The sequence below is a fragment of the Lotus japonicus genome, chromosome 2 (genome assembly GCF_012489685.1).
Source record: "Lotus japonicus ecotype B-129 chromosome 2, LjGifu_v1.2".
In the NCBI taxonomy this organism is placed as follows: Eukaryota; Viridiplantae; Streptophyta; class Magnoliopsida; order Fabales; family Fabaceae; genus Lotus; species Lotus japonicus.
In genome coordinates, this window is record NC_080042.1 from 82,423,892 (window position 1) to 82,440,654 (window position 16,763).

A 16,763-nucleotide genomic window follows, 5' to 3' on the forward strand; every position below is an offset into this window, starting at 1 on the left:
AACATGCATAAGAACATGTTTGTGTCATATAGAGGAGAAAAGGAAAAGCAGCACTCCCACTAGTTTCCAACCTCCATAACTCCCACTAGACACTGCTTTTGGATTGAAAGGCAATAAATTAATATATATATATATATATATATATATATACTAATTAAAAGATCCTTGAATTATTTTATTAGAAAATGATTTGAATACATCGCACTTCAGAAATAAAGAGAAGAAAAAGAAGTGATATAATTAATGTGATCAATGTAAAAAGAGAAAAACAAAGAATAAAATGAGTTATATCTTAAGTGTTAATTAATATTTGTTTATTCTCAGCACAATGTGTCCTTGTAGGATAACTCAAGTGGTAGGAGATAAGGGACATATGAGTTGGATAGAGGGAGATCCAGGAATCAATTTCTGGCCGATGCAATTTATCTTTCCAATGTAAAAAAATAATAATTCCCGGCACAATGTATATATTGATCTATTTGCAAAGAGGAATATATCTCAATATTATCGCAAAACAGAGCACCTACTTTTTTTTAAGGAAGGAAGCACCTACTTCAATTAGAGTATGTTGTGGTGTTTGTATTGTTTGTCACAAAAATATGGTACACCAATTATTTTCTCATAAGAAATAGGAAAATTTTGTGCTTACACATCAAATCCGCCTACATTAAGAGGGAGATCGAAAAAGAATAAAAAATAAGATATATAATATGTGATGTAGTAGAAAAAAAATAGAAAGTACAATGAAATAAACCGTGAATGTATCAAATACCCATTGACAAATGTTTGAACAACGACTAAATGGGGTTGCCCCCCAAAGATTTTTTTTTTCTTTATAGAATAATATATAAATGTTGTTTCCGCTCCCTTTGAATTTTTCACACAATTTTTTTAAAATTTTCATTGCTAATTTTGTTAAATGTGTTAAATTTCCTTCGGGTTCGTCCCCTGCTTGTGGAAAAGCTAATGCCAACTTAATTAATATGTGCTTTCTTCATCTCCTATAGAAAGATAGATCATTGACGTTATCTGGACAAATTAATCCAAAAGACTTGGTCCCTCAAGGACCATCCACTTCTAAATTCAATATTGGGAAGATGGTGACAGGAGTGGCAAAAGGGGATGGAATTATCCCAGCCAGATTTGTATATGCTTATAGCACTAGGTTAACCTTACGCCACCCATATCTCATGCTGCTTTATTAGGTCTACCATATAAAGAGCCTTAAAGCATGCAACTACTATATTTTCTCATGAATCATGATAGAGCAATCAATTAAAGACAAGGGGCCCCCAACCTCAACTTGAAGCAGAATAGTCAAATCTCAGCCTAACATATGTTTCATTCATATCACTATGTTATGGAAATGTCCAAAGTGTTCTATATAAAATGGCCATTGCTATTTGTCACATTATCTTTTGGCTCAAAATCTATCTTCCAATTTCTTAGATAGGGACCTGATCTTTGAAAGTACAATATGTTAAAAATAATATATAAAAAATCCTTGTGTCTTTATCCTATTTTTTAGGTTTTTGGGATAAGTAGTTTATGGTAGGATATCAAAGTTCTTATTACTAAGTGAGAGTCAGTTCTTGATGTCTTGTTCGTTGTGGATGAGATTCTTGACTCATCCCGCTCCACATTAGCAAAATCCATGTTGGTCCATCCTACTCACCCCAACTAGGGAGCTCTGCGGTTAAACATAACTATTTTGGCTCAAATGTGGTGGATGTCAAAGATAAGAATCTCATTTCCTAGAGTCACTCCTCGTATATATCAAACTATTCAGATAAAATGAATGAACCATTAAGTAACAGCCTTGCCAATAAATATGTGATCGCCGACCACAATTAAGGTATGCACATTTTCTATATATGGCACGTTCTATCGTAAACTTACTTGACCTTCAAAGTTTATTTGGTTTATCACCTCGTTGTTTCAAGGAATTGACTTGATCTTCAAATTTCATGGTTTATCACCTCATTATTCCAAGAAATTTGAAGTCGAATTGACTTGATCTTCAAAGTTCATTTGATTTATCACCCCGTTGTTCCAAGGAATTTGAAGTCAATCCACCAACTCGACCCAAAAGTTGAGTCAATTTTACGCGCGGAGTATAAAACAGATGTCGTTTATGACATGGTATTAAAGCACTTATGTGTCTTTAAAAAAAAAAGCACTTATGTGACCAAATGATCTACCCTTCCATTATTGATGTCCCCTTATTATAATAAATTTTATATTTCATAAAAAAAATTATGTCAGCTCAAGATATTAAGTCCCAACTCTGGGAATTAAAATAATAACAGAGGTGAAACTTTGATCAAAGTTACAAAATAACAAAGGCAGTCTGCACTCTGAAAAATGAGAGAAAAAAAAGATTTACTATCTCCTTTCCATGTTTGAGTGCTGGAAACTTAACAAAACATAAATATATCATCACAGAAAACCAAATTACAAACATTCCTCATATTGTACTGTAAGTATATAACAAGTGTACACCACACAAAAGAAGAAGAAAAAAAAGCTTGTAATTCAGATTATACTGCACATAGTAGAACACACAACTTCAAATAAGCAAGGTCAAGACAAGGCAAGAAGACCAAAGCGGTTCATGGTTTGGTCTACAAAGCGTAACACTAGTGGAGATAGCATAGTGGCTACCCTTGGTAGTGTAGGATAGCTTAGAGTGCCAAGAATAAACCAATTCAAGCTCAGAAGAGCAACAGCATCAGATGCAGGTTTATTTCTAATGGTGAAGAAAAACTGAACCACGCTCTTCAAGGACATGCCTACTACAGTGAAGAGAGCTACAACAAGAGGCATGCAAGGGTCCTCTGCTTCCCACACAGTGATTCCAACTACAAGTGATAAAATGGCACTGAAAAGTGATTGTGAAAGCGCAACGTCGCGACTGTGATCAAGTGCTAATTCTACATTTTTGGAGATCATTTCAGGTTTAACTTGGGGAACAGAACCAGATTTTGGTCCAGTTTTCAATAGTTTAAGCAATTCAGATTTAGTTTTGCTATCATCTTCCCAACTATCTTTATGCATCAGCAGATCCTGAAGGGCACCACTATAACTGGATTTCCATGACAAGATAGGTTGATCAATGTCTTGGCTAATGTCTGTTTTACTTTGATCTTTGGAGCTCCAGTATCCCTTTCCCTGAATTTCTTTGAGCCGAAGGTTTTCGTTTATTTGATCCCGCAACTGTCAAACAAGAGATAAGAATCAAAGCATCAAATCAGAACTTTTTTTCACTGGACATAATTTGGAAACTTAGTTCTCACTTGACAAAGCAAGTGGAGATTTGAACAGAACAATGATTCATCTGAATCAGTAGAAAACCAACAAAACCAAGTAATTTTCATATGTTTCTGAATATCTGTTTTTACACAATATCAAGCTATTGAAACTATAGCATCTTAACCAAGTTTGTAGGCAACTTTTTGATCTAATGGAGCTAATGCCAGATTTTAGAAAATCTTACAAAAACATATCACTTATTCTGAAGATAGGTCAATCTTGACAAACTCATTATTAAATTACTAAACTCACCAAATAATTACATCAGAACAATACTGATTTTTTTTTTTTTTTTATCATTGTAGACATTAGTATATTGCCCATTTTTTCAGTGTCTCCTAGAAGCTAACTCTGCACATCTAGGTACCAGTCTTTGTGAAGGCTTTTTTAAATGTATTCTGATTTTACAGTTTACAAACTTCCAACCAGAAAGTGAAAAATTCAACTATAATTATCTAGAGAAAACAAATTATATACTAGGACATAAATTAAAAACTGTAGCCTCTCTGCCTGTTTCTCTGTTAGTCCATTCGACTTTGAAATGCAAAATGCAATGTATGCTGAAGTAAAATACTAAAATCCAAAACAGAAAATGGTATTGAGCATTTAATTTTACTAAGGATTTAGCAAGTTCTCCTTATGCCTTTAAAGAAATAGCATAAGCTCAGCAGGATAAGACTTCCAACAAGTAACATCAAGCAAGTAATAAATTCCGATATTCAGATAATCTTGACAGTTACACCGATGTGTTAGTTACAAGGTAGGAACATGGAAATAGAATATTTTACCTTTCCCTCTAACTTTTCAATTTTGGCAATGGCCATATCATGCTCCTCTTCAAGTTCTGTCAGTAGCAGCTCCATCATTTTGCATTCTTTGACAACCATTTGGAAATGTTCTTGAAGCTTCTTCCGATCCCACTGTAGATTCTCCAGCTCAATCTGCATTTGGCATAGTTTTCCTTCCAGCTGCAATCACAAATTAATCATCTCATAATTTAATTTAGGGAAAAGTGAATTGTATTATTCAAAAGGCACATGTCATAAAATAAAACAAATACAACTAACAGGAAGAAAACTAACCTGCCTCTCCCTTTGAAAGCTATTCACAAGTCTTGCGGGTAGGGAGATAAGCCCGAATGTCCATGTGATAATTCTCAATATTATGTTTACATTGAAGCTAATTGTAGTCCTAATCAACTCCGTCCAAGTAGAAAAGAGAATTAATGTAGTTCTGATACCAAACAAGCATACCAGTTTAAGTAGAGAGAAAGCCCTAGTCACCAGGAGTATTACGTTAGTCAATAGCTCAGAAATCAATGCCATTAGTCCCTAATATGAGTGTTCTTTCTCCTTAATCATTAGATATTTAAGAGATCCATAATGTTGCACTGATACAGTTCATCACAGCCTCCTGCAAGAATAAACAACAATGGTGCGAATGAATAAGTAGAAAACCTTCAGCTATTTGACTAGACTAAAATAAGCACATGCCTTAGGAGGGAAATGGCACAATTATAAGATATTATGAATAAGAAATCCATCTCACGGTATAACTGAATAGCTTTTAGTAGAAAACTTGATGTCTTGTTGTGTTTATCACTCGAAATTGGAAGAAATAACTGGACTGGGCGAGCCCCTAGAGGGGCAACGCCCAGCATGTATCCCGCCCTGAGGCGGGGCCCTGACCTTCAGATGGGCCTTGATCTCGGAGGCCCAATTGGCCCAATAGGTAGTACCCAAGCTCTATAAATAGGAGGTAGTTATCAATTGTAGAGGACTTTTGGCTCATTTGATAAAATAACACATGAAATTCAGCATTCTCTCTCTTACTCTCTCTCCCTAGCACAATCTCTCCACCCTTTGGTACTATACCTTCCCTCAATGTTCATTCCCAGAACATTTGGCGCCGTCTGTGGGGACTCGAAAACTTTCTACTCCCATTCACGTGGATTGATTGTGCATGAAGTTACCTCTGATTGTGATTAGGCAATTCTCTGGTTTTCTGATTTTGATTCTCCGATCGAGTTTGCATCGTTTCTGGTTTGGATGGAGACTCGACGCAGGAGGCAGCATCATTCACCAATGCGACAGCGGATTTCGCCGCCTCGGCGGCCTCATCGTGTGGACCTGGATTCTCCGGTACGAACGACTGGAGTACAGTCGCCTTCTCCTCTTCCATCACCACCACCTCCTCCATCGCCTTCACAGGTGGGATCTCTGGAGCGCTCACCAGAGAATTCACCTGCTCCGGAGCAACAGCCGGCGGTGACACAGGAGCAATGGCGCCATTTGATGCGCAGTATTGGCAACATCCAGCAGCGGAATGAGCATCTACAGGCTCAGTTAGATTTCTACCGTCGCGAGCAGCGAGATGATGGAAGCAGAGAAGCAGACTCCGTGGCTGAGTTCCGTCCGTTCTCGGAAGATGTTGAGAATGTGGCGATTCCGGATAACATGAAAACGTTAGTTCTGGATTCTTACAGCGGAGATTCCGATCCGAAAGATCATCTTCTGTATTTTAATACGAAGATGGTGATAATTGCGGCGTCAGATGCGGTGAAGTGCAGGATGTTTCCATCGACGTTCAAATCAACGGCGATGGCGTGGTTCACAACTTTGCCGCGTGGATCGATTTCAAATTTCAGAGACTTCTCATCCAAGTTTCTAGTGCAATTCTCGGCAAATAAGAATCAGCCGGTGACAATCAATGACCTATACAATATTCGCCAGCAGGAAGGGGAGTCACTGAAAGAGTACATGGCAAGGTATAGCGCGGCGTCGGTAAAGGTAGAGGACGAGGAGCCTCGAGCTTGTGCTTTAGCATTTAAAAACGGTTTGCTGCCGGGAGGGTTGAACAGCAAATTGACACGTAAGCCGGCGCGCTCGATGGGAGAGATGCGTGCTCGTGCCAGCACTTATATTCTCGACGAGGAGGACGACGCTTTCAAAAGAAAGCGCGCGAAGTTGGAAAAGGGCGACACGTCGCCCAAGCGCGTGAAAAAAGATAGGAGCGGCGAAGATAAGGGGGAAGGCAAACAGCAGAGGCCGGGTAAGGGGAAGTCGGTATTCAAACCGACCAAGGAACAGTTGTATCCACGGCGCGATGATTATGAACAACGTCGGCCTTGGCAATCTAAGTCTCATCGCCAGCGGGAGGAAACTGATATGGTGATGAACACAGATGTATCGGATACGCTCCGAGGGGCAAGCGACGCAAATCTAGTGGATGAGCCGGAGGCCCCAAAGTATCAGCCACGGGACGCCAATCCCAAGAAGTGGTGCGAGTTCCACCGGTCCGCCGGGCATGATACGGATGACTGTTGGACTTTGCAGCGGGAGATTGACAAGTTGATTCGGGCGGGATATCAAGGAAATCGTCAAGGCCAGTGGCGCAATGGAGGCGATCAAAACAAAGCGCACAAGCGGGAGGAGGAGCGAGCGGACACTAAGGGCAAGAAAAAGCAAGAATCAGCGGCTATCGCCACAAAAGGGGCTGATGACACGTTCGCTCGACACTCAGGACCGCCCGTCGGGACCATCAACACCATCGCTGGGGGATTTGGCGGCGGTGGCGACACTCACGCGGCGCGTAAACGCCATGTTCGTGCCGTAAATTCCGTTCATGAGGTCGCTTTTGGATTCGTACACCCTGACATAACAATCTCGATGGCGGACTTTGAGGGGATAAAGCCTCATAAGGACGACCCGATTGTGGTGCAGTTAAGGATGAACAGTTTCAACATTAGAAGGGTACTCCTGGATCAGGGTAGTTCGGCTGATATTATCTATGGTGATGCATTTGACAAGTTGGGACTAACTGACAATGATCTAACTCCATACGCGGGAACCTTGGTAGGTTTCGCGGGGGAGCAAGTAATGGTGCGGGGATACATTGATCTAGACACAATATTTGGGGAAGACGAGTGTGCTAGGGTTTTGAAGGTAAGGTATCTGGTTCTCCAGGTGGTAGCATCCTACAATGTCATCATTGGGCGAAATACGTTGAATCGCCTTTGTGCTGTAATTTCGACAGCCCACTTGGCGGTCAAGTATCCGCTAAGCAGTGGAAAGGTGGGAAAGCTGAAAGTGGACCAGAAGATGGCGAGGGAGTGTTACAATAATTGCCTTAACTTGTACGGCAAGAAGAGTGCGTTGGTTGGTCATAGATGTTATGAGATCGAAGCTTCGGATGAAAATCTTGATCCCCGGGGCGAGGGGCGAGTAAATAGGCCCACGCCAATTGAGGAAACGAAGGCGCTAAAGTTTGGCGATCGCACTTTGAAGATTGGGACCAGACTGACGGAAGAGCAGGAGACGCGCCTGACAAAACTGCTTGGGGAGAACTTAGACTTGTTTGCTTGGAGCTGCAAAGACATGCCTGGAATTGATCCAAACTTCATATGCCATCGATTAGCATTGAATCCAAGTGTCAAGCCAGTTTCACAACTTAGGAGGCGCTTGGGTGGCGACAAAGGGAAGGCGGTGCAACAAGAGGTCGACAAGTTGCTGGCGGCAGAGTTCATCAGGGAAGTGAAGTATCCGACGTGGTTGGCGAACGTCGTAATGGTGAAGAAGGCGAACGGGAAATGGCGAATGTGTGTAGATTACACAGACTTAAACAAAGCATGTCCAAAAGATTCATATCCCCTTCCCAGCATCGATAGCCTTGTTGATGGTGCCTCGGGCAACGAACTGCTTAGCTTGATGGATGCTTATTCTGGCTATCATCAAATCCGCATGCACCCGGCAGACGAGGACAAAACGGCTTTTATGACTGCCAGAGTCAATTATTGCTATCGCACCATGCCGTTTGGACTAAAGAACGCTGGGGCTACCTACCAAAGATTGATGGATAGAGTTTTTGCTAGGCAGGTGGGAAGAAACATGGAGGTTTACGTTGATGACATGATTGTTAAATCAGTACGAGGTTTAGACCATCATCAAGATCTGGAGGAAGCATTTGGCGAAATAAGGAAGCACAGTATGCGCCTCAATCCGGAGAAATGCTCTTTTGGTGTTCAAGGGGGCAAGTTTTTGGGATTCATGATCACATCCAGAGGAATCGAGATAAACCCAGAAAAATGCAAGGCGATTCAGCAGATGAAAAGCCCTTCCAATGTGAAAGAGGTCCAACGTTTGACGGGGCGAATAGCAGCTTTATCTCGGTTTCTTCCCAAGTCTGGTGACAGATCTTTTCCTTTTTTCAAGTGTCTTCGCAAGAATGTCGTATTCGAGTGGACGGCGGAGTGTGAGGAAGCTTTCGTTCGCCTCAAGGAACTCCTATCGTCACCGCCGATCTTGTCGAAACCAATACAGGGACACCCGCTGCATTTGTATTTTGCTGTGAGCGATAGTGCTCTGAGTTCTGTGATGTTGCAGGAGATAGATGGCGAGCATCGAATTGTTTATTTTGTTAGTCACACACTCCAGGGCGCGGAGGTCAGATATCAGAAAATTGAGAAGGCGGCGCTGGCGGTCCTCGTCACCGCCCGGCGGTTGAGACCTTATTTTCAGAGTTTTCCCGTGAAGGTGCGGACGGATTTGCCCTTGAGGCAAGTATTACAAAAACCGGATTTATCAGGTAGATTGGTCGCCTGGTCGGTTGAATTGTCAGAGTATGGTTTGCAATACGATAAGCGGGGCACGGTTGGTGCGCAGTCACTAGCTGACTTTGTGGTCGAGTTGACTCCAGATCGGTTTGAAAGAGTGGACACTCAGTGGACTCTCTTCGTGGATGGATCCTCCAATAGTAGTGGCAGCGGCGCGGGAGTAACGTTAGAAGGGCCGGGGGAACTAGTGTTGGAGCAATCCCTGAAATTCGAGTTCAAAGCAACGAACAACCAAGCAGAATATGAAGCTCTCATCGCCGGATTGAAGTTGGCGCGGGAAGTGAAGATCAGGAGTTTGTTGATAAGAACGGACTCACAATTGGTGGAGAATCAAGTGAAGGGAACTTTCCAGGTCAAAGATCCTAATCTGATCAAGTACCTTGAGCGGGTACGGTATTTGATGACACTCTTTCAAGAGGTCGTGGTAGAGTACGTTCCTCGGGCAGAAAATCAGCGGGCGGACGCGCTAGCCAAACTGGCGAGCACTCGGAAGCCCGGCAATAACAAAAGTGTGATTCAGGAAACGCTGGCGTACCCAAGCATCGAAGGCGAGCTCATGTCCTGCGTAAACAGAGGGAGAACATGGATGGATCCCATAATATCTATCTTGGCGGGGGACCCGGCAGAAGTGGAGCAATGCACGAAGGAGCAGCAGCGGGAGGCGAGTCACTATACTCTCATTGACGGACACTTGTATCGCCGTGGTTTCTCGACGCCATTGTTGAAATGTGTATCGCCAGAGAAATACGAAGCGATAATGTCTGAAGTACATGAAGGAGTGTGCGCGAGCCACATCGGGGGAAGGTCTTTGGCTTGCAAAGTGTTGAGGGCGGGTTTTTACTGGCCCACCCTCAGGAAAGATTGTATGGACTTCGTGAAGCAGTGCAAGGAGTGTCAAGTGTTCGCGGATTTGTCTAAGGCACCGCCAAAGGAGTTGGTAACGATGAGCGCCCCGTGGCCTTTCGCCATGTGGGGTGTGGACTTAGTTGGACCTTTCCCGACCGCCAGGGCACAAATGAAGTTTATATTGGTGGCGGTGGACTACTTCACTAAGTGGATTGAGGCTGAACCCTTGGCCAAGATTACTTCTGCAAAGATAGTCAATTTCTACTGGAAGCGTATTGTTTGCAGGTTCGGGATCCCAAGGGCGATCGTATCTGACAATGGGACCCAGTTTTCAAGCAGTCAAACAAGGGAGTTCTGCAAGGAAATGGGCATACAGATGAGGTTCGCCTCTGTTGAGCATCCGCAGACGAACGGGCAGGTGGAATCTGCAAACAGGGTAATCCTACGAGGACTAAGACGACGGCTCGCGGAGGCTAAGGGAGCTTGGTTGGATGAACTTCCGGCGGTGCTGTGGTCGTACAACACCACCGAGCAATCTACTACAAGGGAAACCCCCTTTAGAATGACTTATGGGGTAGATGCCATGTTGCCGGTGGAGATTGACAACTTTACATGGCGGACTCGACCAGGTTTTGAAGAGGAAAATGAGGCCAACATGGCGGTGGAGCTGGACCTTTTGTCGGAAACGCGCGACGAGGCGCACATTCGGGAAACAGCGATGAAGCAGCGCGTGGCGGCAAAGTTCAACAGCAGGGTTCGCGTCCGAGATATGCAGGTTGGCGACCTGGTCCTCAAGTGGCGATCGGGAGCCCCGGGGAACAAGCTTACTCCCAACTGGGAAGGGCCCTACCGCATTATTAAAGTTCTTGGTAATGGGGCCTATCACTTAGAAGAGCTTGATGGGAGGCGGTTACCTCGATCGTTCAATGGTTTGAGCTTGCGCTACTTTTATAGTTGATTGCAGGCGAGAAAGTGAACAAGTCGGAATCGCCGGAGCCAGATATCTCCATCTTTCATTTGATTCCCTTCTCAGTTGTTGTATTTCCTAATTTTCTTATTTTGAAGTTGGTATTAGAAGTTATATTGTCTTCACTGGTTTTGATTCAGACAGAGAGGAGCAAATCGGATCAAAGAGAAAGAGTGCGTGAATTGAGGCACACCATCAAAGTTTTGTGAAACTTGGAAGACTCTTCCATAAGCGGTTTGTTATTGGGTGGGACAAGCTCCTGATGGCGCGATTTAGTTACAAAGTGAAACAAGTTTCACGATGAACTAAATTAGCCCCGGAAAAGCCCACGTAACAACCGGATTCATTGGCGATGTGTGGGGTACAAATTACCCATTCTACTGAGCACCGCTTTGGTAATCCAACTGGCCATTGGAACCCAAAGCACTTTGAGTCCCGAAATGGGACGATCACACCAAGGGTGGCGACCTACCGCTAGGGTGGTGACCTCATGCCAAAGGGTGGCGACCAAACGCTATGGGTGGCGACCTGTAAGACTCAGTTTAGACACACAAAAGTCGCCAAAAGGGTGGCGACCTCACGCTAAGGGTGGCGACCTACCGCAAGAGGGTCGCGACCTACCGCAAGAGGATGGCGACCTACCGCTAAAGGGTCGCGACCTACCGCCAAAAATGAGGGTAGCGACCTACCGCAAAATGGTGGCGACCTACCGCAAGAGGGTCGCGACCTACCGCAAGAGGGTTGCGACCTACCGCCAAAAATGAGGGTAGCGACCTACCGCAAAATGGTGGCGGCCTTACGCTGAGAATGGCGAGCAAGTCAAACTAATTTCTTACAAGGCTAAAGCAAGATGGTGATGACGATGCTGCGGCGACTAAAAAATGTACGGCGGAAGCATTCCAACATGATTTACAAAATATCCAACGGCGATATAAAAGCTATGGCGAAGGGTTGCTTAAACATAGACGAATGGCGGAAAAGTACACTACAAGGTGACAGTAAAAGATAAAAGTAATGTTAAAAATTACATTATTCATTGTTTTCTTTCTCCTGTTCTTCTTCTTCCTCTTCTTCTTCAGTCGCTGTCCAGAGGTTTTGGTCAATCAGGGGAGGATCGTCGGGACCAACCAGTCCTGCGGCGGTTATCTCTTTCATTACTCCCATGGCGCTAAAGTCAAAGTTCGGGTACAAATGTTGGGCCTGATCTTTGGCGAGGTAGAAACCGCGCTCGCGGTTGTCAAGGGCGATGTCAGCGGCTTGTTCCCTCGCCTCAATGGCTTTGGCCTTCTCCGTCGCCAGCTCGTCCTCTAGACTTTTGATCTTTGCTAGTTGGGAAGCAATTTCAGCATCTTTCGTGGCGAGGGCCTCGGCATGAGTTTCGGTCGCTTTCTTGATCTCCTCGGACGTAGCCTGCATCACCGCCTCCATGTCAGATTTCGCCAAGGCCAAGGACTCCGCAGACTTTTTCTCTTGCTCTGCCAACGCCTTTTTCACTAACTCCAGCTCAGCGCACAGTATGGCAAGCTCTGACTCCTTAGCAATCAGCGCCTCGCCTCGGGCAATCAAGTCCTTCTCAGCTTGCTCTTTTTCCTTCTTGCAAGCTTGAAGGCTTGCATCCAGCTCATCTGCTTCTTCCTTCATCAGCGCCAGCTGATCCTCCAGCTCGCCGATTTTAATCCCCGCCGTGCCAATCATCTTGTCGGCATAGACTTTGTCTTTTCCTGCCTGCGTCGCCAGTTTGACGAAACGCTTTTCCCAAGCAGCGGCGGCTTCTTGGTGCTTCGCACTTTCGGCCTTCAACCGCTCAGCTTCAATGTTGGCGGCATTGAACTTCTCAAACGTGTGAGCAAATATGCATCCAGCGCGTAGGAGGCAAGCAAGAGTCTCCTCCTTGGTGTCATTCAGGCCCCGACTCAGAACTTCTTTTTCTATGACGTCACGGTTGAGACCAGCAAGTAAGAATTCTGAGGGTTCAACGGCGTTGGGGAGCATATTATAATAGCTTGAAGAACCGACCTCGGGAGCAGGGGCTTGTTCAATTTGAGCCGCTTCAGAGGTAGTGGCAGCGCCAGGACAGGATTTTTCCCCTTGATGAGGCGGGGAAGGCATGGAGCCCGCATCACGTGTTGAGGGCGGGCTAAGAGGCGCCTCTTGGCGAGGGGGAGACATTGGGGTTTCATTTTCTTTTTCCTTCTCTCCAATAGGAGTGTCGGAAGACGCAGCAGCTTTTGTGGCGTTAACGCCGGCGGAGGCGGCTGTGGCGCCAACAGAGGACTCAGCGGCAACAGCAGCGGTCGCACCGGCGGAGGCAGGAGTAGAAGCTGGTACGGCGGTTGGCTCGGTGGCTGCGGCGACAGAGGCTTCAGCGACATTTTTGCCTTTAGGCGCAGCAGCAGTGGTGGGCTGAGCGCCAGGGTTGGATGTGCCGGCGCCGGAGGAGGTTTTGGCCAATCTTCTCCTCTTGGGAGCTTTGGTGCTCTCGGCTTGGTTCTCAGCACCGCCCCGTTTTTTCGCGTCGCCCTCAGTGTTGAATTTTGGGGAAAAGCGAGCCATTCTCCTCTCGCGGGCCTTCAGGAGCTCGGCGTTCGTGAAATTCATATCTTCTGTAACAATAAAAAAACGATCAGTGACAACATAGGAGTCGAGAAAGGAAATGTCAATAATAAAAGTGAGCTATGGGCAACCTAAATATTTGGGAGTTCTTGAGAGGTCAGCGCCTTCAAGGACTGTTGTGCAGTCAAGGATGGGAAGTGGGGCAAGGAGATTAAGAAAGGCTTTATCGTTGGCGGACAAGGATTCCTCTGAAGGATCGGTGATCCCGTTGGGCTTCTCCGTCCAGTAAAGAGGAAAGAGGGCGGTCCCGTCTCTGAGGGTGAATGCCTCTGGGTAGGCGGGATGAACCGCCACACGGAAGTACTTTCGTGCGAAGGAGGACTTCGCGTTACTTTTGTGAGGATGCAAACACTTCCGGCCGGCCCGGGCCTTCAAGGAAATCCATCCTTTGTTTTTGATGGACTTGGGGTCGACGTCGTAAAGGTAGAAGAAACTGGTGGGGGATGGGGCGATGCCGACAGCGGCGCTTAGGATTTCAAAACATCGAATGAAAGCCCAGGCGTTAGGGTGGAGTTGACAGGGAGCCGCGTTGATGTCGCGGAGGACGGTTTGGACAAAGGGCGAGAAAGGAAGCCTGATTCCAAGCTCGCTAAACATGTATTCGTACGCAAAGAAAAAATGGGATCTCTTTACGTCGCCGTCTGGCTTGTGGAGCCAGGGACGATCCCCGGGACTGCAAACCCAGATCCTGAGTTTGGCGTTAAACTCATCGTCATTGGACAAGCCACCCAGGGAGTTCACGAATTGCACAATGGGATCACTGTCTTGGAAGATGGAAGGTTGATCTATAGCCTCGTGTTTGGGGGCTACTTGGACTGGAAGGGGCAGAGTGGCGTAGGTTTTTAGGCGGTGAGCTGGGATCTCCGGAACCTCTAAACGGAGGCCGCCGGCAGCGGTGGAGTCAGGGTCGCTTTCGGAGGAGGAAGAAGAGTGATTAGGGGAGGTAGGGTTTGAAGCCATTTTTAGAAGACAGTGAAGTGAAAGAAAGGAAAAGATAAGTATGTGTGCGATGTAAAGATAAGGACAGTGGGACTCACCGGAGTAGGATGTGAAGAGTGGGTAGCGGAAAGGGTGATAAGCGACGGCTCCGGAGCGGAAGTGGGCAGAAGGAGTTTGGTAAGCGATTAGGGAAGTGAAGAGGGGTCTCGGAAAGGGATGACAGTGGGGAAGAAGGGTTTTTATAGGAGAAGGGGAGAAGCTGGAAGGGTGACGCGTGTTGGACGCGTGTGGAAGGTTGGAAGTCATGATGGTTTTGGGGAGGTGGGTCGCGTGCAAAGGGGAGTTACTGCGCACGATGGGACGGTTATGAAAGGTGAAGTGACGGTTCCGGAGAAAGAGGGAAATTGATGTAACCAACACATCACGTGGGGCAGCCACGTGAGGCAGATAGAAATTTGAGAGGGTTTTAAAATAAGGGAAAGCGCGGAAAGCCTCGCCACTATAAGGATCAAACGCCATCGCCTGACGATTGACACCAACAACGAAGTTCAGTCGCTCGCCGGGGTCGCCGCAGTCAATGATTGAATGATCGGCACATGACCCATGCCTGCCACCTTTCCCGCCGGCGAGCGATCATGCACCTGCCCCAACTTATCACCAATACAAAGTAGTCGTTCTCGCCGCTTGTGGACTTGTGGACTTGCCAGCTTGGTTTACTCGTCAAGTCGGTGGACTGGGTAACTGAAAATGCTAGTTTCCTTTTGCTCACGCCATGTTGGCGATATAGTTAGCTTCTCTTTTCTCAAGCCATGTTGGCAGTGTAGATTCTGGTGTACAATAAGACATGTAACAGCATTTAAAAGACACCCTTAGCTCTCGTACCTCGAGCTCGGTGTCTTGTGGACTAGTGGACTGGGCGAGCCCCTAGAGGGGCAACGCCCAGCATGTATCCCGCCCTGAGGCGGGGCCCTGACCTTCAGATGGGCCTTGATCTCGGAGGCCCAATTGGCCCAATAGGTAGTACCCAAGCTCTATAAATAGGAGGTAGTTATCAATTGTAGAGGACTTTTGGCTCATTTGATAAAATAACACATGAAATTCAGCATTCTCTCTCTTACTCTCTCTCCCTAGCACAATCTCTCCACCCTTTGGTACTATACCTTCCCTCAATGTTCATTCCCAGAACAATAACACAATGCCAGAATCAGAAATTGATTGATAACTTAAACCTAGAAGCCATAACACCAGACATAACCTCCAAACTGAAACCATAATAGAAGTCTAGGATAATTTTGAAGATTCCAATTAGAACAATGAATAATGAAAAACCTCAAACCCCTCTGCATGTCTAGCAAGGAAACCCCTAAAATTACCCCTGGGCAAACCCCAAAGTTAGGTCAAAATAGTTTACCAAATTACCATGTACTATTGCATAGGCAAAAACAGAAAAATTCTCCCTAAACATATCATCATGGTTTCAAATCAAGGTCCACAAAAATTGCAGATTCAATGTCAAGGTTTGAAGGTCTATGTAGCAGCAATTTTAGCTGCATCAATCACATTTATCCATAAATTTTCACAGTACTAAGCATTGTAAGCAGTAAGCAATTTAAAACCTAACTTGCATTGCATATTAGTATTGGTCTTTAAGACTTTAACCAAATATTAAGGCATCAAATTGCTACAGAAATGGCACACCTCCAGAGAAAACTATTAATAAAATTAGAAAACTAAGTTAGAAATATGCATAGTTGATAAACCAAGACCAATTAGGAATGAACTTTCACAGAAATGAACAATGCCCAGATAACAAGTAAATTTGGGTTTGAACTAAAAACCAAATCCAAGAAAATGCAGAATAGAACACCCAAAACAGAAAAGGAACAACATGAAAGCAAAGGAGTAGCAAACAGATACATAGACAGCAACAGCAAGAGACCAATACTTACCTGGCGTGGAAATAGGAAGGGATGGAAACAGGGGAGCAGAGCATAACAGAGGAAAAAAGTGAGAGTGAAAGAGAAAGACAAACATGGAAAGACCTGAAAAAAGGTAAAGGAACTAGTTCTTGTGTGAGTTTGAAGGGATTGCATGATGCATAGGTGGCAATGAAAGCGTCTTCGAGCTGCCACGTAAACTGCATGTAGATAGATATACTTTGTTTAAGGTTACATCCATCCACCGTTTATGGGTGTTCAAGATTCGGCAGCTGCATTGACTCGTCGTGACTCATTTTCATAGGATTTTTCAAGTTTAGTGACAGATTCAGGTTTATAATCCATATTTAGAACCATGTGAAAATCAATTTCAATCCATCTCACAAACACTAATTTTTTGATTTTGTATACTTTTCATTAGTGGCCAGATTCAAGTCAATAGTATTTATATTCTTTTCTCTAGTTAGCATTTTATTATGAAAAACTCCGTGTAGTTTCTTTCCTAATTCATTAATTAATATGGTTAGAAAATAATTTT

General features: G+C 44.9%; 1 protein-coding gene across 2 annotated transcripts; it reads right to left on the bottom strand.

The window, feature by feature from the left end:
* Positions 1-1,997: 1,997 nt before the first annotated feature.
* On the bottom strand, positions 1,998-16,519 carry LOC130740288 (uncharacterized). Of its 2 annotated transcripts, none has more exons than XM_057592834.1 (4): positions 16,331-16,519; positions 4,395-4,725; positions 4,101-4,280; positions 1,998-3,216 (listed from the first exon to the last, which is right to left on the bottom strand). In XM_057592834.1, exons 2-4 carry the CDS (start codon positions 4,635-4,637, stop codon positions 2,584-2,586), a joined length of 1,056 nt encoding a protein of 351 aa, XP_057448817.1. In that variant the 5' UTR covers positions 4,638-4,725; positions 16,331-16,519; the 3' UTR covers positions 1,998-2,583. The 2 variants fall into 2 exon arrangements, with proteins under 2 accessions (XP_057448817.1, XP_057448818.1); XM_057592835.1 differs by lacking the exon at positions 16,331-16,519 and adding an exon at positions 16,238-16,328 and having other exon boundaries at positions 1,999-3,216.
* Positions 16,520-16,763: the final 244 nt, after the last annotated feature.